The 26,958-nt window shown below is 43.1% G+C and overlaps 2 protein-coding genes across 2 annotated transcripts; one reads left to right on the top strand and one right to left on the bottom strand.

Annotated features, from left to right (window-relative positions):
* Window positions 1-109: 109 nt before the first annotated feature.
* Window positions 110-6,465, bottom strand: LOC101786555 (wall-associated receptor kinase 2). Its single transcript, XM_022829547.1, has 3 exons — window positions 5,392-6,465; window positions 5,115-5,279; window positions 110-1,283 (listed from the first exon to the last, which is right to left on the bottom strand). The coding sequence occupies exons 1-3, from the start codon at window positions 6,422-6,424 to the stop codon at window positions 238-240; spliced, it is 2,244 nt and encodes a 747-aa protein (XP_022685282.1). The 5' UTR covers window positions 6,425-6,465; the 3' UTR covers window positions 110-237.
* A 14,477-nt stretch (window positions 6,466-20,942) lies between these two features.
* Window positions 20,943-22,457, top strand: LOC101786160. Its single transcript, XM_004980668.2, has one exon. It carries the CDS (start codon window positions 20,943-20,945, stop codon window positions 22,455-22,457), a length of 1,515 nt encoding a protein of 504 aa, XP_004980725.2.
* Window positions 22,458-26,958: the final 4,501 nt, after the last annotated feature.

Below are 26,958 nucleotides of genomic sequence, written 5' to 3'. Positions count from 1 at the left end.
CTTATTTACTAGAGTGCAGATGATAATCATGTCAGTTCACACATACAAATTCAGAAGAGCACGTACGAAACAACTGTTCATTTAATTCAAATATATAAATAGCGGTGACACGGTGTCGATTTTGAATCTTGACAAAACGTATAAAACTGATAAGTACAAAATAAAATTACTTGACTATAGATGAAACGTGCAAAACATTACATGTGCTTAAGTTGTAGGTGCATCATTCTCCCAGGCTTAATTAAGCAAAGCAACATCATCCGGTGCAGGACTAAGTCCTCCCCTGAAGTTTCCTCTCTCCTGCCCATTCTGTGCAGATTGTCCAACTATACCCCTAAGGTGGTGTTCCACTTGTTTCATATCTAGGCGTTCTTCTGGATTAGGCCTCAGGCACTCCACAGCGACTCCACTTACCATCTCCAAGATCATAATGTCGTCCTCACATGTGACATCATTATCAAAGAAGAACCTTGCTCTATTGTCTTGACAAGCACCAACAAAGTTTTCAATGTAGCTCCTCTTCTCATCATACGTTGCAGCCCGCCTTGTAACAAGCTCTATAAGAACAATTCCGAAGCTATACACATCACTCTTCTGTGTGACGATCCCTTGTTCCATGTATATCGGATCTATGTAACTCATGTCCCCAATGACACGCTCTGTCATCTCCGCCTTTCCTCGTGCCAGCAGACTTGAGGTCCCAAAGTCTGAAACTTTTGGGTTGAATTCTTCGTCAAGAAGAATATTAGCAGACTTAACATCACCATGACGGATGGTACTCTCCCCAGCAGAATGCATGTATGTTAGACCTTCAGCTGACCCAATAGCAATCTTCAGACGTGTATCAACTGGAATGCTCTCTCTTCTTTTAAAGAGAAAATCATACAGACTTCCCCTTGCTACAAACTCGTAAACCAGCATGGGGACATCTAGCTCTAAACAACAACCTAAGAGCCTGACAATGTTCTTGTGTCTCATTTCAGATTGGATTATAACCTCATCAGTGAACTCCTTTTTCCTCTCCTCATCAACTTTGATTGACTTCTTTATAGCTACTGGCTGTTCGTTCTTGAGAGTTCCCATGTAAACCTTACCAAAGGCACCCTCTCCAATGGAATTTTTGTAGTTATTTGTTATTTGTTTAAGGTGTTTCCTGGTGTAAATCCTTATATTCTTTACACCTTCTAGTAATGGACCACCATTTTGTTCATAGAACCTTTTGAGCTTTAGGATCTGATTTACCATAAACACGAGTACAGAGACAACAACCAAGGCAGAGAGACCTGCGGAAGTATAAAGCAATGAGTCTTTTAGTTTTCAAACCCTGTAAACATTTCAAAATGTTTCTTCAAGGTATACAAGATTTCTTTCAGATAACAAAAGGATTATATTGTTTTGCTGTGCTATTTCTTTGTGACCACGCATAAATAGCACAACAACTACACCAACTAGAAGTAATATATATTAACTGTGCACATAATAAGTAAACTAAGTTTCAAAGTAAGAGGTTAGCACTCTAAAGTTGTCCTAATTAAGTCAAACTATTTTTATTTATGATCAGGTTTCTATAAGAGAATATCAACATCCATGATAGTAAATTAGTATATTAGATTCATCATGAACTACTGTTTCTTAATCTTACTTGTATGGTATCCTAGATGTTTGTTTTTTTTGACGGAATTAGTAGGGAAGCTCCTACCTATTTTTTTTTATATATAAAGGAAAATATTTACAAGCAAGTGTTACATAGGCTGTAAGCCTAAAAGGAAAAGGACCGGCCAAAGTTAGGGACTGATGTTTGTTTTTCTTATAAAAGTGTATTCCAAGTTACACTTGGAAACAACTCTATTAGAATGCTGTCTTTTTTCAGACAGAGTGAGTACAATAAATTACCTGGTGGAAATAAAAAAACAATGAATGCAGAGATCAACCAATGGCTAGCAATATGAGTCATGTCATACTCACGTTACAATAATTCTTTGTTTATGGAGGCCCATCAGCTAGCTACAAGGGTGAACTATTTTTATGGCCCACTTAAGACTTTGTGGACTGACTGAGTCACCCGAGACTCATGATCGCCTCTATGTTTCCCTCTTCATCTCCTTCCCTCTTTATCTCTTTTCCTCCACCAGGACCACGCTAGGTCGCGAGGAGGATAAAATCCAGGCCAGCCTGAGCTCTTGCTGGAGTGTGGGGCTACAACGTGCGTGGATGTGCTCCACTCCAACCAGCACCTCCATCCCTCCTCACTGGCCCAACCCTCGCGCGGTGCGCCTCCCTCGATCGAACCTTCCCTGATCTGCCCCTCCTCCACCAGCACCTCTACCAGGCCTCCACCAGGTTGCAATGTATTTTTTTGTTTGATTGTTTTGTCATAAAATTAGTTTGGTTTTGTAGTTTACCGAGGCTTGCAATCGGTGCATCGAAGCTTGCATGCTCTTGTTTTGTTTATTTGTTTGATCTCCCAATTCAAGGTTATGTTGTTGTTGTTTGATTTCGCAATTTCCAAGGTATGTCGTGTTGCTGCTGGGGCATTCGGATAAGCAGCAAATAGGACTAGCATTCAATGGGTCAGTTTGGTGTTGGGGAATTTCTACAGCAGTAATAGTGCTCAGTACCAAAATCCAAATGAGACAATGAGAGATGCAGGGATGATTGCCCTATTTTTTAGTCCTGAAAAAAGTGAATATGCAATGTTACTGAGAGTCTCGTAGAAATAGTTGGATACTTTTTTCGTATACTGTCCATTAAGAACAATGACTACTATGCTATTGTAGGACAGGTTAGTGATAAGTTCGCAGACCTATTGCTTAAGCTTTAGCATAATTTTCTTATACCGGGAGATGGTTCTTTGGCTGAAATATTTATACTGCTCCTAACAATTATTGCTACTATGGATGATATTTTTGTGTATTGGCAGTGCGAACAAATTATTATTTTCTAAGATTCAAATGTATAATTCTTAGATATTGCCAACCACAAACTTGTTTTTTCCTCTGCAGATGACAACAAGAGGTGGTTCTTGGACTGACCTCATGTCCGATGAGACTGTTGTCGATGCATTGAGCTTATCAATGCTACTTGAAGACACTGTTACTCCAGCAAGTGGTGGAAGAGGAAGCACCAAACGATCAACCAATTACACTCCACAGGAGGATATGCAATTGTGCATGTCATGGGAGAGTATCAGCATGGATCCTATTGTGGCAAATGAGCAGCCGGGCAGGGCATATTGGAAAGAATTGCTGAGCACTTCCATGCCAACCGCACTTTTCATTCTGATAAGAATTTAAACTCACTTGAGAATCGCTTGGACACGATAAAGAAGGAATGTGGCAAGTTTCATGCATGCTATGAACAAGATGAGCGTTGACATCCAAGCGACGTATCATATAAGGAGCATGTAAGTGTAATTCTATACTGATCATTTTCTATAGATTCTTTTGTGTTGCCATCAACTAACACTTACTTTTTTGCAGCTTCTTGAAGCCCATGCAATGTTCACTACCATGCCACCAAAGAAGGCATTTCAGTTTAGGCTCAAGGTGAGGAATTGTCCCAAGTTTCAAGAAATAGATAAATCGCACAAGAGACCAAGGTCCAGCAAGTCTTCCACACTGTCTAAGAAAAGCACTAAAGAAGAAGAAGAGGGAGATGAGAATGGTAAGAGTCATACTTCTGATTGAGCACAAGCAAGTGAAACTAAGAGGCCGATTGGAAGGAAGGAAGCAAAGCAAAGGTTGAAGACTAGAGGAGATGCAGGTCCATATAAAGAAGCTATTGAGGAGTTGATCTTGGATAAGAAGGAGCAGAAGAAACTGAGGGAGGAGGAGAAAAAACTAAAGGAGGAGAGGTGGAAGGAAAAGAGGATGATTCATCATCAAAAGATATCCTTGGTAAAGGAAAAGTTCATGTGGGAGCAAGAACAGAGGATCATGTTCTGTGATGTGAGCACCTTGAATCTGGATCGGAAGACCTATGTGTTGGCAATGAGGGCACAAAATGCAGCACAAAAGATGGCTGCCTTCAATAGTGGATTTGGTAGCAGGTTTGATGGTGGGTTTGAGTCTTCTAAAGGTGGTGATGTCAATGGAGCATCACAATAGGTATGTTTTATGGTAGCATGCTTCATTATCAATCATTTTATCTTGTGCTATTCATTCCATTTGGCCTATTTAATTTTGTTTGATGTGATGCCGCTGTTGTATATCCATAGGTATATGGAATTTATGCATTGAGCATTTTAGTATTGCAGCCGCTTGTACTGAATTTTGGTACATGGTAGCATGTTTGATTTCTGATTGCATATGTTTTACAATGCATGCTACGGTTCTTGAAAGGGTCCAATGTCTTCACTCTCTAAGTCTATTTGCCCATTTGTTACAATTAGAACATTTTTAGTTTTGGTTAAAATATTTGTATTTTGTGACTTCACATGGATGTAACTTCAACTCACTTGTTTATTCAAACTGTGTGATGGTTTTGCAATTTAAAGATAGTGAGCTGTGAATATGGTCATTTCCATATTTAAAATTTTTGAATTTGAATATGGATCGTGTTTCAAATCATGAATGGACGCATTATTAATATTTTAGTTTGAATTAATGTTGTGTGAAATGAAGAATATACATAGAGGATGTGTGTGAAAATAAAAGAAGAAATAATTTAGAAATAGGGGTTCAAATTTAGAGGCCCTCGCTGAAGTTGGTTGTAGAAAATGGTTGTAGAAAACAGGCCTCTAGAAGGTAGGTGCAGCCCCTACTCAAGAGGTAGGAGCCTCCGTTTAGAGGTCATTGCTGGAGTTTCTCTAAAAGCAACCAAATCACTAGAAACTTAAACTTATGAGCACTATGAAATGAATAGGGTCAAAACTCCTAGAGACTCCATCATCCTCTTGGGGATGGAAGGCGACTCAAGGTCGCTGCTCACATGGCAAGAGAGCCAAGGGTAATCTTGATTAAGGCAAAGATTCACCTTACCTATCTAAATTGAAGTATTTTTTTAACATAATGATCTGTTAATTATCTTATTTTTAAAAAAACATGCATTTACAGAAAAAGTTGGTGTACGGATGTAATTCAACTATGTAGTGCGCTAGTTTAGTGCTTATTTACCGACGATGATCTTCGCTGGTAGGGGGAATTTCTCGGTGCAGGGTCCTTCAGTCCCACGGCGTGTCATTCCGGGTTTGCATTTACAGTCATAGCCACCCTGTCTGTTCACGCAGGTCGTAGTGTGGTGGCAACCATTCAAACTATGATCGGAGCACTCATTGATGTCTGGAAATTAATAGAGGGTCAAACAAGATATGAAAGTTGAGTTAGTTCGATCGCTGAAAAAGATATCAAGTCAACGGAATTACACGCCGTCGCCGTGGGATTAGGAATGTACCTTGGCATCCATTAGGGATGTATGGGTTGCCTTCGTAAAATGTCAAGCAACTGCAGACATAGCCTTTGGCGCCGCTGGGCGCGTCGGCACAAGAGCTGTTGCCGCTGCATCCGGTGCCTTGAGGCGCCGCGCACGAGCCGCCGCCGACGGCGAAATCGAGCACGAAGGGGACACCTCTTGGGTACTTCTTGGGCAGCGCCTCGTAGTTGTACATGTCCTCCGTCGAGAAGTTGTACCATGAGCTATCCACCACCATGCCGTAGGTGCACGGGGGCTTGGGGCCAGTCCCGTACGTGTTGTCCTGTTTCTGGAACGCCACTGAGAAGTAGTTGTAGCTGAAGATGGAAGCTTCAGGCCTGGCCCTGAAGGTCGCCTGGCAGCAACCCTGCCCCGTGCACGACCCGCTCTGCGCAAGCCTGTCGTCGGCGATGTACGAGAGGCAGGCGAGCATGTAGCCCGTGGTGGTGTCGATCGACGGTGACCGCACCATCTTGGGCTGGACGTTGAGGCCGACGCCGACGAGGGCGTTGCGCAGCGGCGAGAGGAAGAAGGGGCCATCCGAGTTGATGTTCATCGTCGTGCCTTGCAGCCTGACGGTGTGGTTCCTGCTGCTGGCGTCGCTGCAGTCGGACCTGATCGCTCCGTACACACGCAGCTCGCTCTTCGCCGGCGATACGTCGACGAGCTCGAACGGCCAGACCGACCGGCTGTCTCCGGTAAGGGCACCGGTCGGATTCGGCGACGCCTCCGAGTAGTATCGCTCACCGACGTAATGTTGGTTTGCAGTTGCGTTGAGGAAAGCGCGAGGCGGGTTGAAGGAGCGGTTGCAGGTGACGTCGAAACCCGGGAGGAAGCAGCCGGGTTTGGTGCCGAACGGGTAGGGGATGCTGATGTCGCCGCACTTGTCGGGGCAACCGGGAAGTGTGATCGGCTTCTTCTGCTCATCAGGATTGGCAGCCAGGATCAGGTGAGTCGCCGCCGCGAGGATCAGTAGAGTGGGCAGCAGCTGGGAGTATTGCGAGGGCGCGGCCATGGCGGTGTGTGATTAATATGCAGCGCTAGCAGGCGGCTAGGTCTATGTCGTCTCCATGAACGAAAAAGCTTGCACCACTGTACTAGGTTGATATAGAAGGCTGAGGTGGGCGCATTGCTAGGTACCCCACTTGCTAATTGTATTTTCTCCTCTGCATAGCCATTGGTGATGGCTGGTAACAAGACTTAGCAAAGAACAATAAGAACATTGTTTTATTTTAATAAGAACAACTCCAGCAGGCATGCCCTCAGAACGAAGAGAGCACGCCATCTTGGAGCCTGGGAGACGCGGTTGATTCAAAAGTCCAGCTCCAGCATCCCCAGCTTGATCGATCTTCTTTACAAGAGGCGATTTCCAAATGGGTCTTGAGGGCCCCTCCAACTAGCATGCAGAACCATTGGATTGCCCCATCCCGGATGCACTCTTTGACGTACGGTCGGCCTCCAAGCCACCATACACTTCCAGATTTGCCTCAAGACCATCTGTATTTCTTGCCATTATTGATATCGAAACATAGAATTGTTCTTTGTTAGCCAAAGATCCCATGCATAGAAGGGGTGTGCTGTGGCAGCACGTGTGGAATGGGCACGGGGCGAGGATGGGCTCATGATGAGGAAAAGAAACAGACAAAACCTACCAAGTAGGGGCCTTCCTACTCCGTGGGGTTGAGTAGGGGTCTTTACAAAATCAAAGAGCTATTCTACCGATAACACTGCAGCGTTCAGTCGGGAGTCAAGAGCTAATAGGAATATATAAGAAACAATTAAAATACACTATACTCCAACGAATCCATTGTACACTATGTTCCGCCCAGTGCATATTCTGAAGCCGACATTGAGATGTCAACGATTGCTCATGTTATTCTACTTCAAGTTGGCTCGATTATTGTCATGTTTTCTGTTGTAGTTATAGTACAGTTAGCTTGTCGCACGGTACAAGTTGGTAGCACATATGCTACTGGTATTGGCCAATTATTATCCCCGTCTCAAAGACTCAAGAAATAACAACGACCCTCCCGCCATCTAAGTTGGCCAATTATCACTTCAAGTTGGCATGTTGCTCTCTGCCGTGGGCCGGCACATGTGTTGCCCCGCCAGAACAATGACTTTGTCCATTCCCTCTGCTGACAAATGATGATTCAGAGGAGATTCCGTATTTTTGAAGCATGAAAGCCTTAGCTTCCATACCTGTACTCTTCCTGCGGTGGCAAGATGTTATCACCAGCACAGCAAATGGTCATTATAATCGTAATTACATGAGAAATCTACATCTACTATCTCTACAACGTGTTTTTCAATCCCTGACAAGCACGCAGCATATATTTTCAAATGAATAAGACGACCTTAATTGATCGTTGATCTCCTTAAAATCCTATTTAAGCCGTTCCTTATCTAAGTGTCTCGTCTCCTTACTATATATCAGAAATTAGACATACCACCTAACAGCTTAAGCATAGCTGGATGAACAATCGGTGTGAGCAGGCAATGACTTGGATAGAGATGTGCCAACAATTAATGTTGTCAAGATTATTCAACTTCCTACATTCTCTAAATAATTGTTCTTTTATGATTCGCATAGTCAACGCATTTTAGTTTTGATCATCAATACCTCTCTTTGAATAATAAATTAAATTTCCATAATTATATGTCTAGACTCATCCTTATTAGTACTTTGAAAATATTACACGCATTTTTTCTATTTTTCATGAGTTTAGTTCTATTAATTTATAGTTAAAATAGTGTACCGGTGACAATGTCTCTATGCCAAACAACAATTATTTGAAGACAGGAGGGAGTACTTCTGCCACAATCATAGTGTTGTCCGTATTTTTTATATTATGACCATAGTTTACAACGCGTGACACCCTTCCTGCACTCCCAAAGCTATCAAACTAACAATGCCTCTAGCATGTGCTTGAGGCTTAGTCCGGTCCCGACATCTCCTCTCAACTGGATAAGAAATTATGAATGTCAACTTATTAGCAACGTCTTTCAAAAGAAATGTCAACTTAGCAACACTACATTTTGCGCTGTCACAGTCAATTACATTATCCCAATTTTGATCATAACAATAAAAGTATAACCTTGTCATGCGCGCTACTAATATTATATGATATATATGATGACCCAGTCTCGTGAAAAAACAATGACTTCTCTCTGGTCTTCGAACCATCTCAGTACCAGAGAACACTTCACTAGATGGAAAAAGGGAGAAGAGAAGGGATTCGTGGGTCTCTCGTGCGTATGTTCCTGGACGTCTCCAGGACTTTTTATAGAGAAGATGGCAGCCCTCTGCTGACCGTTTCTGCTATAAAATCACCCCACTAATTGGCACTAGTAAATGCCCAGTTAACTCGGGATTAAGGCATTGACTGCATGCTTATCACTTCTAATGACCATTGTCAAAAGATTACACGCAAACGGCAAAAAGGTTACACCAACTTGGCTTGACTGCTCGTTGCGTCACCAGTCACAAGTCATGCAGTTGGTTACGCGAAAAGGAACACGAATACGCGTGTGCATTGTTTAACTCAAGCCAATTTTTCCAACAATTCCCCATTGAAATCCGCTGACTCCGTAGGCGACAGGCGCGTCGCGTTCCCATCGTAACTCTTGCTCTGGGATTCCATTAAATGAGCCTCTCCATGAGCCAATTTTTCCAGCAATTCCCCATTGAAATCCGCTGACTCCGTAGGCGACAGGCGTGTCGCGTTCCCATCGTAGTTCCACGCGTGAGAGGCATATTTTCCAAAACAATCCGAGCGGAGACTGTGCATTATTGGGGAAAATCCTGCTGGTGCGACACCAAAGTTCGATCCTCGGGATCGAACCTTGGCGGGCAGCCTCGCCACTGCGAGTGCTACCCCTGAGCCAGAGGCTCGTTCGCAATGCCCGGGTTAAATTCGCGCCAGAACAGGTGCCTCTTCACTTCTTGAGGATTGGTGGGCGCATGCGAGGAAGCTGCAGGCCAAGGAGAGAAGGAGAGAGCGCATGCAACGCCCAGTGTTGATCAACGTACGTGCATCAATGATACTACAACTCCTGGACGTGATCAAACAGGAAATCCAACTCTGGATTCAGGCTGGAGCTGTAAAACTAGCTAGGTTGCTTGAGTATATATTGTCTAGGCTAGGAAGAGAATCGCCCTTAGGCCGTGAGCAGTCTCCGCAGCATGATTGCTCATGGATTTTGCTGTCCGGTGTGAGTTACTTCTCCACGTTGCGGCATTGTAAACAAGGTGATGCATGTAAAGCCTACACAACATGGAGCCAAATGCAATTCTCTGGAATAAATAATGGCAACTGAGCAGCAGGGAAGCATTATACATTGGATGATGTGAGTCGGCATAGACTTGCATACAAATTAAAATGGTTTCTGAAATTTTACTTCATCAGCCATGCATGATTGCATTTTTTATTTCTTCTACTGTAAATATAAATACTTAGCCAGCTTATGAAACGTCATTGGCCTCATCATCAAAAATTAAACCAGACGAAGTAGTTGAGCTAGGAAGCACACAGCTGGCTAGCACGATTATCTTCCTTATTTCTAGTATATACTAGTTCGGATTGTGAGTTAAATATTTCAGTTAGATGGCATAATCATTATCCTTATTTAAAGTTTAATTAAGCTTGGTTGTACGCTACTAGAAAAACCCCCTTTTGATACACTGTAGTAGTAACGTAGTTTAAAAGCGTCTCTACGTCGACCCATAAAGATGCTTTTTTGACACGAATTCAAGATCATATCAAATTGTCATGATATTAGACACGCTTACAACATCATTAGTTTTATAAAGACAAATTTTAGCACACTATTTAAATCGTCCAAAATGACACGGAGTTAGACATGCTGTAAAGCATCATTAGCCTCTAGACACGTTGTAAAGTGTATCAGATAATTGTATATAACCACATAAATATGCTTTCTTGACATGATTATAAAAACGTACCAAATTGATACAAGTTAGACATGCTTTCAACCGTGAATAGCATGTTGACATGTTATAAAGCATATCAAACAACTGTCAATAGGCATGTAAAGATGAATTTTGATGTGAAATGAAAAACATCTCAAAATAACACATTCATTCGGAATAAGAGGACCTAATATTTGTAATCATTGAAGGATCAAGAAACAATATATTTGGATTAGTAAAACACGCAAGTACTGTATAACCTTTATACTTTTATATAATCTAATATTTGTAATATTGGCAGGATGACACTATAGTTTAATTGGTATTGGACGCTCAAAAATTTATTAACATTAGCTGTGTAACGGAATAAGAAATATTAAAAAGTGAAATAAAAAATGGTACCTCACAAGATCGATCCGTGATCTCTGAATTAGATACCTACAACCTAACCATTGAGCTAGCAAAGTAAGTTCATTATATCCCTAATTAAAATATATTTTTTAAGATGTTAATTTGTGCACAAATCTGAGAATTCATTGTTTTTTTGAACTTTGTGAGCCATGAAATCTATTTGTAATTTGTGGTTAAATTGCTCCACTCTAGAACACATAGTAATCTAAATTGTGCACTAAAGGTTATTTAATCATGAGCTGCACTAAAGGCCCAATCCCACACGGTATAGCTGCTCGTTTTCCTTTTCCGAATTTTTTTTATTTTTATATATATTTTTTGATTTTGCAGAAATATATAGTTGGATGAAAAAATTGCAAAACTAGACTACTATCGCCGGTCCAGCCGGCAAAAGGGCCTTACCGCCGGCCCAGGGTGTACCCCTCCGCATCACACTTTCAAAAAATTATAACTAAATCATATCAATTCGGATAGAGATAAACTTTATATAAAACTTGTAGATCTCGATGAGATCTACAACTTTTTTTATTTAATGTCATATTCATGCTCAAATAATCGACACAAGTTTCAGATCTAAAATTCAATTTTTAGATCTAAACTTGGGCAGAGCACTTTCAAAAAATGATAACTAATTCATATGAAGCTCAGATAGAAATAAGATTTATACAAAAATTGTAGCCCTCGACGAGATTTACAACTTTGTAGTTCAAACTGTTTTCATTTGGAGCCATTTAATTGCTGAAATAATCGACACAAGTTTCAGATCTAAAAATTGAATTTTATATCTGAAACTTGTGTCGATTATTTGAGCACCAATATAACATTAAATGAAAAACGTTTTAACTATAAAGTTGTAGATCTCGTCGAGATTTACATGTTTCATACAAAGTTTATCTCCATCCGAGTTGATATGAATTAGTTATGATTTTTTAAAAGTGTGATACGGAGGGGTGCACCCCTTGTCGCCGGCTGGGCGGCGGTAAGTAAGGCCCTTCCGCCGGCCGAGCTGGCGACAATAGCCCAGTTTTGTAGTTTTTTTGTTTGACTATATATTTCTGCAAAATGCTAAGATAAAAAATATAAAAATAAAAAAGTTCTTGTTTTTCCTTCTTTAACGTGCGTGAAGCCCAGGTCACTGGTAGAGAACTCGGTATTAGTCTCAGTTGGTAGGGTGCAAATCTCCCGAAAATCCATCCGGAATAAACCAATCGAGCCAAAAAGGGGGGTCTTTTTTCCCGGGTCACTCAACAAGGACTAAAGGTCCCCTTTTATCCCAGTTGGTAATACCAATCGGGATAAAAAGGGTCACCATGCTAGGCGCTGCAAAAAAAAATCTTGGGAGGCCCCCTCACACGCGCACGTCACAAGTGACACAATTTTTCACGCGAAATATGCGCGTGCGCGCTGCGTGAGATTCGAACCAACGACCTCCAGCCTCGCGTGTAGCTTCCTTGCCATCCCACCTACACAGCACATCTGACTATATAGGGGATGCAATCCTTTTGTATTAACTCGTGGAGGGTCCTTTTATCCCGGTTGGAAACACCAACCGGGATAAAAGACCTCCTTTTATCCCGGTTGGTATTACAAACCGGGATAAAAGGGTTCGAGGGATTTAGTCCTCTTTCAGCCACCCTGTTGGGGACCCTTGTATCCCGGTTTGAAACACCAACCAGGATAAAAGGGGGGTCTTTTATCCCAATTGGTGTTTCAAACCAAGATAAAAGGCCTCTCAGGGCTTTTTTTTCCACTAGCCTTTACCACCGGGATAAAAGGTCCCGGTTGGTGAGCTCTCCGTTAGTGAACGAGCTTTAGTCCCGGTTGGTGAATCTTTTATCCTGAGCCAACTTTAAACCGGGATAAAATGAGGTACATAGAAGGTGAGTTCTTTACTAGTGGGTGCTAGCTGGCCTAGCCCAGCACGGTGACACTAAAGGCCCAATCCCACACGGTATATTTTATTGTTCATGTACTCAGTTTTCTCTCCCGTCGTCTCCTCTTTCCAACCCAACCCGCACGGTGACGGCGGGGCCGCAGGCCCGCAGCGATCAGCCGGGAGTGCTGGCCGCGGACGGCCAGCTGGTAGGGCCGGGGCTATGAGCAGGCGTCAACGGCAAAGTGGGCTTCGGTTTTCGTGCAGGCGAGCAAGACGAACGGCATTAACGCTTGGACGACTGCTTCGGGCCTAGCGCGGCGAGCGGTGTCCATGCCACTACCCAGTCATCTCCTTTGAAAATTATAAAGCATGTGCAGATAAAGAGGAAGTATAGTTCGGATCATTTTACTCCACATGAAGCAGAAGAGGATCCAATCGCAGTATGCATATGACCAATCTTTCTATGGTACAACCACATTTCGAAGACATGTGATGAATCTATACACATCGTCTCCATTCTGGGATCGAGAAAAGTGAAGAAAGGTAGCTGAACAGTAAGATCACCATTTCAATATAGGAGATTGCCGTAGAGCACTTAGAAAGATAGTTATACTCGATGAGATGCCTTTTAATGTTGGTCTTGCACGCGTGCCTTTCCCTTATTTCAGTTTGGCCTAACAAGGTTGGACAAGCAATAGTTTTAGCCTTTCTTGGCACATCCGTGGACATCAGAAAATACTTGGCTCATTCATATTCGCATGTTGGTGAACTTGAGAATTTGAGACTAATTTCTATGAGTCTTCAGGGTATCTGCGTTTTTGTTCAAGGTGTACTGTAGTTTCTCTTAAATGCTTCAACTGACATTAGATACACATTAGTCTGGAGGCTCAATTAGAATCGAAGCTTTTCAGTAAAATATTTTTTTGGCTCTTAAGAGTAATGAAAGAGGTTCCGTAACATGCACTGAGCAAGCTGTTGTTCTCATCTTGCGGAAATGATGCTTGTGGCGTTCTGTTTCAGTCAGTCACTGAATGTGATTGTTCTCAGTTTGGGAGGTCAAGTTAGCAAAGAGTGTGCTGTCATGGTTAGTATGTTTCACATTGGAATTGTCCATGTATCCACGAGGTCCATAATTCAAGTTTTCATTTATTTGAGTATTAACTGAATGTCCAAATCATGTTCAGTGGCCTGATTCGAATTTCGAATTGATGAGTGACTGTCTTCTCTGTTTTAATTGTCTTATAGGCTGATTGACGATGCATTCTTGTTCCTATCACTCACCAAGCAAGTGAATACGTTAAAACTGGAAGTCTCTCATGCAACACTGGAAGTCTCTCATTTAGCATGATGATGGATAATTAGTTACGTAAACTGAGTAGTTGTTTATTGTAATAATTTTATTTTGTAGCACATAATGTTACTACTAGATGCCCACCGCATATTTGGACCAAGCCCTTAATGGCGAATGGCCTGGGTATTACATTAGTAAAGGCATTATCTTAAGTAAACATTGTTTATTCTCTGAAAAAAGAAGAAAATATTAACTGCAGCAGCTCTACATCTTACTATTACTAATTGGAGGCTCCTTTTGAAGCCTCTAGGTGAAATCACCTAGGATTCCTAGGTGGATGCTTTAGAAAAAAAGAGAAATCCTAGAAATTCTCACAAACAAGCAAAACATCCAACCATCAATTGATAGATTCAAATCATCATAGCTATTGGATCTATTATATTTTTAAAAAAATTACCCACCTATGCCATCATAAAAATAGCCTAAAGTAACCCCCTAAATCTATATATAAATTACCCACCTCTGCCATTATATAAAATAAACTAAAGTAACCCCTTAATCTTCATCAAATTACCCACTTATGCCATTATAAATAATATTTAAAATAACACCCTAATTTGCAACTGAATTGCCTACCACTATTACTTAAAGTAACTCCTTAAATTTGCATCTATATTACCCGCACATGCCATTATTAAAAATAACATGAGGTAACCCTACGTTTTAATCAAATAACCTTAATTAAAAATATGCAGCAATATATGATTCTAAATCGTCTATATCTTACACTATTGGTATACGATATAATAATTAAGGTCTTTACGTATGACGTGTCACCATTTATAAGGATATAAAGTGATGAGAATATAAATTTCTATGCTAAAATTGTATCTCAAAATTAGGGTTCATTAAACAAATTCAAGCGTATACCTGCGATACAAACTGAAAAATTAAAGATTATAAATATGGATGAAAATATTATAGAGTAATTACTAACTAAAATCTATCACAATTGGATGAAGATATTAAGTATATATCTACATAAGTATTGCATTTGAACATTTATCAAATGAGAGATAGCTTATGGTAATAGTTTTATCGCAATGTAGTCTTATTTTTTTTCTATTGGAGACTCTGCATTAGTTCCCACAAGGCAAGCTAGAAAAAAGAGACAAATTCTCGTAAAAATTAAAAAACATCAAACACCAATCCTGTAAACTCTAATAATCATAGCCATTGATGTATTATACTTTCTAAACAGTTACCCACCACTGTCATTGTGAAAATATTCAAAAATGAGCTCTAAACTTATATCTAAATTATCGAGCTCAACTATTATAAAAAATAATCTAAAGTAAACCCATAATATTCATCAAATTTACTAATACACATCATTATAAAGCATAACTTAAAATGTCATTCTTAAATTTTATCTACGTTACCCACTAATGTTGTTATTAAAAATAACCTAAAGTAAACACCTAAATCTTAATCTAATTATCTTCATGTGCATCATACAGAAATGTCAAAAAGTAAACTAATATATGATTCTAAATTACCTATTTATGTTATTGTTAATATAAAAATACTAAGTTAAAGTATATACACATGATGAGTGCCACCATTTAGACCATTTATACAAGTATGTGAGGAATCGATGAAAAATATTGATTCGTATGCTAAACATAATGCATGGAGGATTGGAGGTGCGATACAAAATGAAAAAAGTATGAATATGGACGAAAAAGTGCATAGAGTAATTATTAATTAAAAATTAATCACAACTGGACAAAAATAGGTACATATCTATATAAGTATTATATTGAAATATTCAGAAATAATAGAGTAGTAATTAAAAATTTTGATTATTAGTTAGGAGTTTAATACCTAAATAATTTTTAAATATAATAACTTTGAAAAATATTAGCCTGCGGTTGATGGACTAGTTTAACTAATGAAGCTAGCAATCAGGCAATCTTGAGTCAAAGGGTAAGGCAACAGTAGCCTGCAAACTGATTCCAAACCAATTAAACCGTTGAACCAACCAGTCCAACCTGCTTAACCACTACTTGCTTATATATACAGAGCAGACCAACCCTGGCGAACCGTCCACTGACGGGCTAGGCTCAAAAGCCTACTGGCTCTATTTTTGCTTCAGCCTATCAGCCGGCTTATCAGCCACCAAACAGTATTTTTCTCTCACAACAAATTAGCCGTTTCAGCTTTTCAGCCGGCTTATAAGTCCAGCTGGACAGACCCACTGTGATTCCACAGGCGGGCTAGGCTCAAAAACCAGCGAAAACCGGTGTAGTGAACAGGCCTAGTCCATGGCAGGAGGTGGTGGTACGCGCGCAACGCCAGGATGTGGCTAGGGACCGTGGATGGCATATGCGCGGGCGGCGAGCAGCGCTGCTGCGGCGGCCGCGACGGGTATAGCCATTGGTAAGAAAGGAACCCGGTAGCAGCAACCCCGATTCAGGTGGCCACGAGCTCAATAATCCTGCGGTGATTGGCTAATTTGAGCAGGGGATTCAATCGAACAAGCAACACATGCTCGTATTGGTAATTGAGTTTGGATTTGCTACTCGTATAGTTTTTTTTCTATGTGTCTTGAAAATACAAAATGACCTACTGTTGGAATATATGGGCTAGGCCCATTTAATTCATAAAATCTCAAGGCCCATATTTAATATGCTAGGTGATTATCAATTTAAATAGGTGGACTATGTGTACACTAATTGAGAAGTTAAGGAAGATAGAAAGGGCGCCACCCGCGCGCGCTCACGCGGGCGAGGCGCGGCGACGCGATGTCTAACTGACGTTGTGTTTAGTGACTAGTAATTGACGTGGATTAAAAGGACAACAATGACTAGTAACGGTTGGAGGTTAGTAACTGATCCTGTTTCATGGCTGATTAATTGCTATTAATCACTTGAGACAGTGTCCAGGTTTGTCAAATCTCCTTTCTCCTGCGTCTATAAGAGAGGTGCTCGTCCTCTGGTTTACTTACCCAAACAAACTACCTTCACTCCCTTTCTGCTATTGCCCGCTGCTATCTTGGCATTCCCATCGTGAGCCACTGCGCGCACAGAGCTTGCGAGAGGAGGCCTCCAAAACTTCATCCTGCTGCGACACTTGCACAAGTAGGCAGGCGATCAAGTTTTTGGGGAGCGCATCTTCTACACGACTGCTTGCTGCGAATGACTACGTCCTACTACTTCCTGGAGGCCATTTGAGGGACTGCTCTGCACCAACTCGTCACTGCATCGACTTTGATCGACTACATCGAACAGCTCGAACTTCTGCGCAACTGCTCGCTGCGAATGACTATGTCCTACTACTTCCTGGACGCTATTCGAGGGACTGCTATGCACCAACTCGTCACTGCATCGACTTTGATCGATTACATCGAACAGCCCGAACCGACGTTTCAGGCACAATGTCTGATACGTCCAGTTTTGAGAACGGCGCACCATTGCCTCCGGCAATAGTCCTGCCCCTAAGTACATACTGAACCTTCTCTGACTCTTTCTTTTGGTTCTATTTATGTTCAAATGTATTTTAAACATAAATACTTGCACATGCTCTGTGCCACTCACAATGACCATGATTTACTTAACAATATCTGAAATTAAAATATACCATAAAATGTCTGAATCTTTAACACCTACGATTTAAAACAAAGAGAGTATACCAACCTTAACAGCTTATTCCTGCCTGGATGGACACAAACAAGCGTGACGCAGGCACTGACCTTCATTGTTGGATGGACGTGCCAACTTAACGATTATTGGTTGCTGAGATTCCACTCGTCCATCAGGTAATTATTCGTTGATGACGACCTCTGGGCGCTCCAAGAGCAGTCAAATTAACAATGCCTCTAGCATGCCCTGGAGCCTGAGTCCGATCCGGGTATCTCGCTACTGAAAAACGTGTTATTATTTTAAATGTAAACTGAGCGACACTACATGTTGGGGCTGACACAGCTAATTTTTCTATTTGGTGGCAGCTGTCCCAGCTAATTAGGTTTCGGGCTATATAACTATAGAAGTAACCTTATCATCATGCAAGCTACTATTATTATGTGATATATGATGACCATTCTGTCATTGAAGTCTCGTGCAAAAAAGAAAACAAGACTCCTCTCTCATGGAAGTCGCGATCACCTGTAAGAACGCGTCTGCTCAGGGAATCTCGCTGCAGCTACTAGTAGTATATAGTACTCCCTCCGTTCTAAATTATAGGTCGTTTTGACTTTTCTAGATACATAGATATTATTATGCATCTAGACATAGGGTATATCTAAGTGCATAACAAAGTCTATGAATCTAATAAAGTCAAAACGACCTATAATTTGGAACGGAGGGAGTAGTATTAATTATATACACCATGATTGTTTCTCTATCATGCGTTATAAGAAATAGCAAGATCAAGGTGAGATCGCGGGAAGTCACCGAGCCTCGTGCATGAGGATGAGGCACGGTGGCGACTGGCGAGAAAGGATGGAGAATGTTAAGGTGTAAGGAACGTGGCCTCGTTAGGTTATTGTTTGTGATTTTGGTGATTGAGTGACAACATAGTCACTGGGACTAATGGATTGTTAAGAATGTGCCTTGTAGGTTTTCTAGGTCCCAAAATGCAAACCAAATCATATCAAGGTACAAATCATGGTAATCAAGTCATCCAAATGACGGTATTTTCCGTATCCAAATGTGGTATCCAAGTGACCAAGCTATCGTATCTAGAATTATTCTATGATATTCAAGCATCCAAATGATATAGAAAATCCAAGTGACGGTATCTTTGGTGCTCAAATGGCGGTATTCAACGCAGAAAAATTAGTAGCACCGGATGTTACGATGGTCCACCAGAGAAACCATCGGACTAACCACCGGAGCAATTGGTACAACAGGAAAATGGAGAAAAACTTCGAGTGCACCGGATGATCCAACGGCCTATATTTTACATGCGTTGGAGTAATTCGCAGAGAAGATGAAGAGGACCCTAGGATGTTCCGATGGTCAGGAGTTGGAGGTGTAGGACGAAGCATATTTACTTTTGAATAGTCCAGAGAGTTTTCGGGCAAAACTCCTTCATCACCGGATATTCCGATGGTACCATCGGATGAAGCGTCGGAGTAATTTTGTCAGGGGATTCAACAACTACTAGTGTTAGCAGGGGGCACCAGATGATCCGATGCCTACCAAAAGAGACCATCGGATCATTCGATGCTCACCTTTTTTGCTAGCTGTTGGAGCAACGTCTTTTTGAGGTCCTTGAGCTATATGTACCCCCTCTACTTGCTGATTTGGAGTTGCGGAAGTGTCTAGGAGTGCATTCAAAATCAAGACTCATCAAAAACACATCCATGCCACCAAAAGTGCAAAAGTGATAATCCAAGGCTTAGCACAAACTTAGAAGAGTGATTAGTGCTAGGATAGCCATAGAGAGAGTGAGTGCAAGGTGTTGCCACCTTCTGATTGGTTCAAGGAGTGAACCACTATTGTGAGCTTGGTGCGCCTATGCCTTGGGGGCCTCGGTGGCTCGCCGGCAAGTCTTTGACCCTCTGGCTTGGTATGGAGCGACGAACACGACCGTGTGCGGGGGACAAGGAGACCCTCTTCCTCAGTGAAAAAGCTCCGTAGTGAAGGCGGCATCAAGGTGATCGGGGGACTTGGCGTGAACCTTTGTGGTAAGTCAAGGGGCGTCCTAGAAGAGACTTGGTGGTCGGGAAGCAATACTCTTTGTGGGTACTTCAACAACATGGATTGGGGGTGGCTTAGTGTCTACCGATACCACAGGATATATCGACGTGTCAAGAGTTTGCTTCCCTTCATCCCTACCTCTTACGTTCCTTATTTCATTCTTTCAACTTGTGTGCCTTTACTTTAATAGAGTAGTATCTTGATAGGTTTGGCTATAGGTTGCAAAACTTCTTTTGGTATTAAAGCATGAACCCTTGATGTATGTGCGCTTGTGCATGTGGCTAGGCCCGCAACATGGCCATGTACCGAGGTGTGGTTCTAGAAATCTGCTGCATATGTGGTGAGCTGGCGATCGTGTCAGCCCTTAAGGTTAGGTGAATGTAATGCCCTAGCCCAATATCCTCTAGTGACAGTAATTGTTGACCAATGTGGCCAAATTGTGATTGTAGTTAGTGGATTTTGGAAAAAGGTAAGTTCCAGCTCTAACAAGGAGAGGTTCCGATTCAATTTCGGTAGCTCCATTCCTTCCGTGTTGCTTTAAGGGATTTAAGGGATTTCTAGCATTGTTCCTGGGTCCAGTAACTTTGCCCATGCCTATGTGGATTTGGTAATTTTAGAAGAAATGAATGTGTGGAGAATTTGGAGCATATGCCGAATTTTTTGAACATTCAAAAAAATTTTGATCGTCTTCCAGTCACCACCTCTAGTAGCTTAATATGAATTCACACCCTTGCATCCATGTGAGCCTTACGCTGCGCCCTGCATCCTAAATTAAGCTGCTCCCTCGCCACGGAGCATGCATCGCTCTGCTCCAAGGCTGCCACTTCTAGCGTGGAGTAATTAGCCATCTGCTCCAAGGCTCAGCTTAATTTGAGCTGCCTGAGAAGGTAATGACCGTCAAGGATGAATGGGGCACTGGGCCTAGGGCCCAACCCAAAGGAAAAGGATGGCGTACATGTTGTTACTGCGAAGGAAGACGAGCAGGGCAGTGCCGAGTGCAGACCATGCCAGCGGCAAGCAGCCAAGCAAGCAGCGGAGACCCATCAGTGAGTCTTCGTTCGAATCGTCGGCCTAGGAGCTCACATGAAAGTGTGTTGCGACCACAGGACATGGATGAATTATTGAGGCCAACTGCCTAGGCGACTCATGAAGAGTTGTACCCCAAAGCTGAGCTGCCGCTGCCCTGCTCACACGCACATGTGACTTGTGACTTTCAATCGTATATATTTGAATGCATCTCCTTGGCTCTTGGTGCACTCTTGCCAACCAGATCATAAGGCCGGCCCTACTTCTCCACTTATCTTGGCTTGCCCAGCCATGTCACAAGGACAAGGCGAGTACGTGGAGGCTCGTCTTCCTCCACCTGAAGTGAATGCCCCCACAGGAGAAGCTCCAACTCCACCTCCACTTCCACCACCTCGACCACCAAGGCATACTCCACCTCAATTACCTAGATACAGAGCTCAAATTAGGCAACCCAGCCTGAGGCCGGCTCCGGCAATACTTTTTGCCAACCCAGTCACAAGGAACAGTTCCACCACCATCGTGAGGTTCTCTGCAATACTGCCGAGCGTCCAATCCCATCTCAACATCACTACCCCGACGGCCGTGGCCATTGGCCCGTACCACCATGGCTTACCCCGTCTCTCAAGGATGGAGGCGGCCAAAAATAGCGCCGTGGCTGACTTCTGTCGGGTGGCAGGCCAAACGCGGGAGGTGGTTCGCGGAAGGATCGGTGAATTAGCTGAAACCATCCGCAATTGCTACGACATCGGCGACGAAAAGCTTACAAGTATCGACGACGGCGAGCTGTCTGAAATGATGATGCTGGACGGCTGCTTCCTGCTTAAATTCATGGACAAGGTTGTCCCCATGTGGCTCAGAGATGACTTGCCCGTGGCGAGGGAGGACCTAGTGGACACACGCATGAGCGCCATTGCGAGGGACATCCTGCTGTTGGAGAACCAGATCCCCTGGGTCGTTCCCAAGGTCCTCATGGAGTACTTGGGCATGCTCGACAGCAACAATATCGTCGGTGACTTCCTGGATCGCATGGCGACTGCCTTCCACGTCGGCAATCGCATTAGCACCCAGACGTCTCCAGCTCCACGTGGACCTGAATCACCGAGGAGGACGGGAGAACCTGCTAGGGGTGGGCATGAGGGGGCTCGAGCCTCGGAAGAAGGAAACGAGCCCCATCATTTCCTTGACCTCTTCCATCGCCATCAGGTGGGCGAGGCGCGTATCCAAGGAGCTTGCCTCTACGTACTCCCTTCCCTGGGTAGCAGCGCAGTGGAGCTCGCAGAGATGGGCGTCAAGCTTACAGCAATCAAGACTAAGAAATTTGGGGACATGGAAATGAAGAAACACCGTTGGCCCCTTGGCCTCTTCGGTGAGCTCTCCCTGGCGCCGGTGGCCCTGAATGAACTGACTGCATGTTGGCTTATTAACATGGTAGCGTACGAGGCGTTCCTCGGCGCGACGCAGGCCGACAACTTCGCCGTTAGCTCCTACATATTCCTGGTTGCACACCTCATAAACAGGGAGGAAGATGTGCGGGATCTGCGCGCCAGGGGCATAATCAGCAGTGCCATGTCCGACGGGGAAACACTCCACTTCTTCAAGTCGGCTGCCCCAAGCCTGCGCATCGGCGACCGCTACATTCAAATCTCCAAAAGAATCCACGAGTACAAGCAGGAGAGGTGGATATGGATCGCCATCCACCGCTTCTTATACGACAACATCAAGGTCATTGTTGCCGTGGTCTCGGTTGTCGGCGTGCTCGCTGGACTCTTCAAAACAATGCTTTCTCTCAGGCAGCCACAGCGGTAATCCAGCAAATATACGAGCTAAGCCCACTAAGTTCTTGTGATGTTTCTTATTATGCGGTCCATCCCTTCTGCAAATTGTTAAACATATATATGTATGCGCTAAGTTGATTATATGTTATGTACTTATGTGCTATAAGTTAATTACATGTTATGTACGTATATTCTATGTTAATTATAAGTGTTTTTGTAACACCAAAAAGGGCTTTTATGAAAGCAGAATGGTTAGTGCAACCAAACGATGGTTCTCATTAGCTTGATTGGCTAGCTTACGGAGAGAAAGACAAAGAAACAATATCAGAACGACATGAAAATATAGGCCTAACACTACTAAGAAAGAGGCCCTCTAGGCATGCTTTCGTAGTAACGGAGGCTTCAAAGTATCACTACAACAGCACATTAAAATGTTTTTAACACCAGTAGGAGAACATCTCGATGTGGCACGATAGTACGACACGCTTACACCGTTAAAAGCCATCTAAAGTTAGTTTTCATAAGGCAATTGGAAACGTCTAAATGAAACAGATTTATACACACTTTTGTCCATCACAAAACGTATCAAACAACCATGCAAAGTACTCGGAAACAATCCGAGCAGAGACTGCATTATTGGGGAAAATCCCGCTGGTGCGACACCAAAGTTCGGTCCCGAGGATCAAACTGTTTGGGATCGTCCAAAAAGACAGTCACCTCGAGGTCGTTTTGTTCAGCTTGAACCATTTAGCTTCGCCGAATAAACAATTTCAGGTGAGGTTCCCAAACTTAGAGAGACAATTCTAGCGTCGAAACAACCCTGACCTCGCAACGCTGCTATAAGTTTGGTCTTGAAGCCAAGGAGCGAATCATTGATCACCAGGCACGAACGAAGCTTGCCCTCGAGCACTCAGAAGCTAACCCCAAGTGCCAAGTTATTTACTATCTCATGCAGGGTCGTTGAAACAGGCCAAGAGTCAATGCACAAGGCTAGCGTCTCTCTGGTGCAAGGCTAAGACGGCTGCAAGGTCCGAGGCTAAAATGGCCTTGGGTGCGAGGTCAAAGGCATGAACGTGATGACGAGGTGAAGGCGTGATTTGCGGGACTATCTAAGAGCGTGATTCACGGAGCTGTCTGGAGGCGTGAGAAGTGTGACCCGACGGAGGAGATCAAGTCGCACAAGTTACCTCCAAAAGACCTTCGTGTATAGCATATTCTAAATATGTAGTAGTTGAATAAGGGTAACTGCGGAATGTAAAGTATCCTCCGAGACGCTATAAAAGAGGAGCTCTATCCCGATGTAAAGACATGCTCATTTTTTGTGATTGAATCATAAGTGCTACTCCAACTTTGTTGTGTTCGAGTGTCCTAGAGATTTGTTTCCCAACATTAGCACCCACCGTGTTCTAAGCCACTAAGTGACCCATGATGCCACCCCAGAAGAAGAAGAGGACCACCGAGGATGAGGCAGTGTAGGAAAGGCAACTCGTTGCGGGCGAACAAGAAAATACTTGTCTAATACTGACAAGGTAGAAAAACTAAAAAGAGTTGAGGCTAACCTAAGAACGAGAAGTGAGAAAAGGAAAGAGATGGAGACCTTGAGCCAAACACAATTCATTTAAATACAGACAATGACCCCCTCAGTGAAACAGAAGAAGAGCTAGCCTCAGCGCTTAAATAACTAGCATCATTGAAGAAAGAAAAAGAGAAATTTGCCAAATTGCTCTAGGCACAAAGAATAGCAGCCAACAAACTGGCAAGGCTAAACGAGGCTAAAAGATAGCTAGCGGAGTTGCAGCAAGAATTGAGTGAGTTGCAATATTTGCACAATACACCACAACAGCCACGACTTGCAACCTTCAACACCAATGACACACCCATCATATACCCAAATCCTAGCCTCGTTGGACACAACACTCCAGTGGCAACAAGTGCATACATTACGATCGACAAAAACTCTCCATTATCCTTGGGTTTACAAACTGCCCCTTCTTCCACAACATACAAGTTGCACTGCCAAAATTCAACGGGCAAACAGACCCTCGCCAATTCCTTATGAGCTACGAAACAGCCATAGGCTCGGCGGGAGGAGATGACATGGTATTAGCAAAGTCATTTATCATAGCATGCGATGGTGCGGCACTGAACTGGTACTCTCTGCTCCCGCCGCAGTCTGTATAAAGCTGGGTAAATCTTAAAACCATGCTAATTCAAAACTTCCAAGGTTTTCATAGAGTCGTGACTGATGAGGGAGACTTATTCAATTGTGTGCAAAAAGATAAAGAGCCTCTAGCAAGCTATGTGAGAAGATTTGTCCAGCTCAAGTTCCAAACTCCAGATGTGGAGGATAGCATGGCCATAAAAGCCTGCATCAAGGGGCTCAACATAGGGCCAAAAGCCTTGAAGCTATCAAGGAAAAAGTCAAAAATAATGGAAGCCCTGTTCGTAGAGCGGATGAAGAACATGGAAGGAGGGTGGTGGAGAGAAACCGCCAGAGGCAAACCGAGAAAGACCAAAACTAGCAAGCCTCACATTACAACCACCAGCAACACCACCACTGACACCCAACCCAACAAGTGCTGGCGATCGAGGGTAACCAACCCTTGCACGAAAACTAAAGCAAAACCAAAACCAAAACCGAAACCACCAACATCTACTGAACTCTGGCAATAGCCAGAGGGGCAGCCACGTCAGAAGAGGAAGAGGCTGAGGTAGAGGGCCTCCAAGGCCAAGTTCAAAACAACCAACAAATACCCTTTTACTATACGTTTCATGGCAAACAGCTTGACCATGCAACTAATTTTTGCCCTAAGGTGCTAAAGACTCTAGAAAGAATAGCTGAAGAAAACAAAGTGGCCTAAGCACCCAAAACCATCCACCATACCACCTTCTGGCCACAACCACCATACTACCCAAACCCCAATCTCACAACTTTCCAGCCCGCCATGGCGTGGCAACACTGACTGCAATTTTGCCCTCAAACTCAATTAACCTCACAGGCTGCAAACTTCACGCCTTCCCAACCTCTCCAAGAGATACCCTTACCACTACCAAATCTACCCACAAAATTTCAAAAGCTGAGCTTAACCCACAAAATAACAATCCCAAAGCCTTACCTACGTACGGCATGATAATGCCAATCTCAGGGGGTCCTCGCTATCCAAACGTCCCGATAATGCCAATCTCAGGGGGTCCTCGCTATCCAAACGTCCCGAGGACAGCTCAAATGCTCTACCAACCTATGGCATGATAATGCCAATCGCCGGAGGGTCTCCCCTCGAGTTTGAGAACAAAAGGCAAAAAAGAGATTATTTCAGGCAGGTGAACACTATCAGATATAATGATCCCCCAGCTAAGCTAGAATGGACACTTTTTCACAGAAAAGGATTTTAAATTGAAAACAGTCTCGCATAACGATGCGATTGTAATTGAGGCCATCATTGCTGGCTAGAAAATAGGGAAGGTCCTAGTAAACAACGAAAGTTCCGCGGATATCATCTTCACAAACACCTTTAGGGAAATGAAAATTGCCCCACGCTTGCTTGAGCCGGCAAAAGTCCCGTTGCTTGGCTTCAGGGGGAGGCCGTTAAAGCTTTGGGAAAAATAGCGCCCTCGACAATGCAAGAACAAAACGTATAACACTATTGGAAACGACTAAATGAAACAGATTTATACACACTTTTGTCCGTCACAAAACGTATCAAACAACCATGCAAAGTACTCGGAAACAATCCGAGCGGAGACTGTGCATTATTGGGGAAAATCCTGCTGGTGCGACACCAAAGTTCGATCCCGAGGATCGAACCTTGGCGGGCAGCCTCGCCACTGCGAGTGCTACCCCTGAGCCAGAGGCTCGTTCGCAATGCCCGGGTTAATTTCGCGCCAGAACAGGTGCCTCTTCACTTCTTCAGGATTGGTGGGCGCATGCGATGAAGCTTCAGGGTTCGCAATGCCCGGGTTAATTTCTTCGCAATGCTCATCGATTTTTCTGTCCGGTGTGAGTTACTCTCCACGTTGTGGCATTGTAAACAAGGTGATGCATGTACAGCCTACACAACATGGAGCCAAATGCAATTCTCTGGAATAAATAATGGCAACTGAGCAGCAGGGAAGCATTATACATTGGATGATGTGAGTCGGCATAGACTTGCATACAAATCAAAATGGTTTCTGAAATTTTACTTCATCAGCCATGCATGATTGCATTTTTTATTTCTTGTACTGTAAATATAAATACTTAGCCAGCTTATGAAACGTCATTGGCCTCATCATCAAAAATTAAACCAGACGAAGTAGTTGAGCTAGGAAGCACACAGCTGGCTAGCACGATTATCTTCCTTATTTCTAGTATATACTAGTTCGGATTGTGAGTTAAATATTTCAGTTAGATGGCATAATCATTATCCTTATTTAAAGTTTAATTAAGCTCGTACTGCCTCTAGCATGCGCTGGAGCCTGAGTCCGATCCGGGCATCTCGCTACTAAAAACGTACGTGTTATTTTAAATGTAAACTGAGCGAGACTACATGTTG

This window comes from Setaria italica, chromosome VIII (genome assembly GCF_000263155.2).
Source record: "Setaria italica strain Yugu1 chromosome VIII, Setaria_italica_v2.0, whole genome shotgun sequence".
NCBI classification, from domain to species: Eukaryota; Viridiplantae; Streptophyta; class Magnoliopsida; order Poales; family Poaceae; genus Setaria; species Setaria italica.
This window is presented reverse-complemented; position numbering and strand designations above follow the sequence as displayed.

Excerpts from the sequence above, each read along its gene's own strand:
- LOC101786160 (XM_004980668.2), top strand. The coding sequence starts at position 20,943 with ATGTCACAAGGACAAGGCGAGTACGTGGAGGCTCGTCTTCCTCCACCT.
- LOC101786555 (XM_022829547.1), bottom strand. The coding sequence starts at position 6,424 with ATGGCCGCGCCCTCGCAATACTCCCAGCTGCTGCCCACTCTACTGATC. Across the intron at positions 5,280-5,391 it reads CATCCCTAATGGATGCCAAG|ACATCAATGAGTGCTCCGAT; the intron begins GTACATTCCTAA and ends ATTAATTTCCAG. Across the intron at positions 1,284-5,114 it reads ACCAGCGAAGATCATCGTCG|GTCTCTCTGCCTTGGTTGTT; the intron begins GTAAATAAGCAC and ends ATACTTCCGCAG.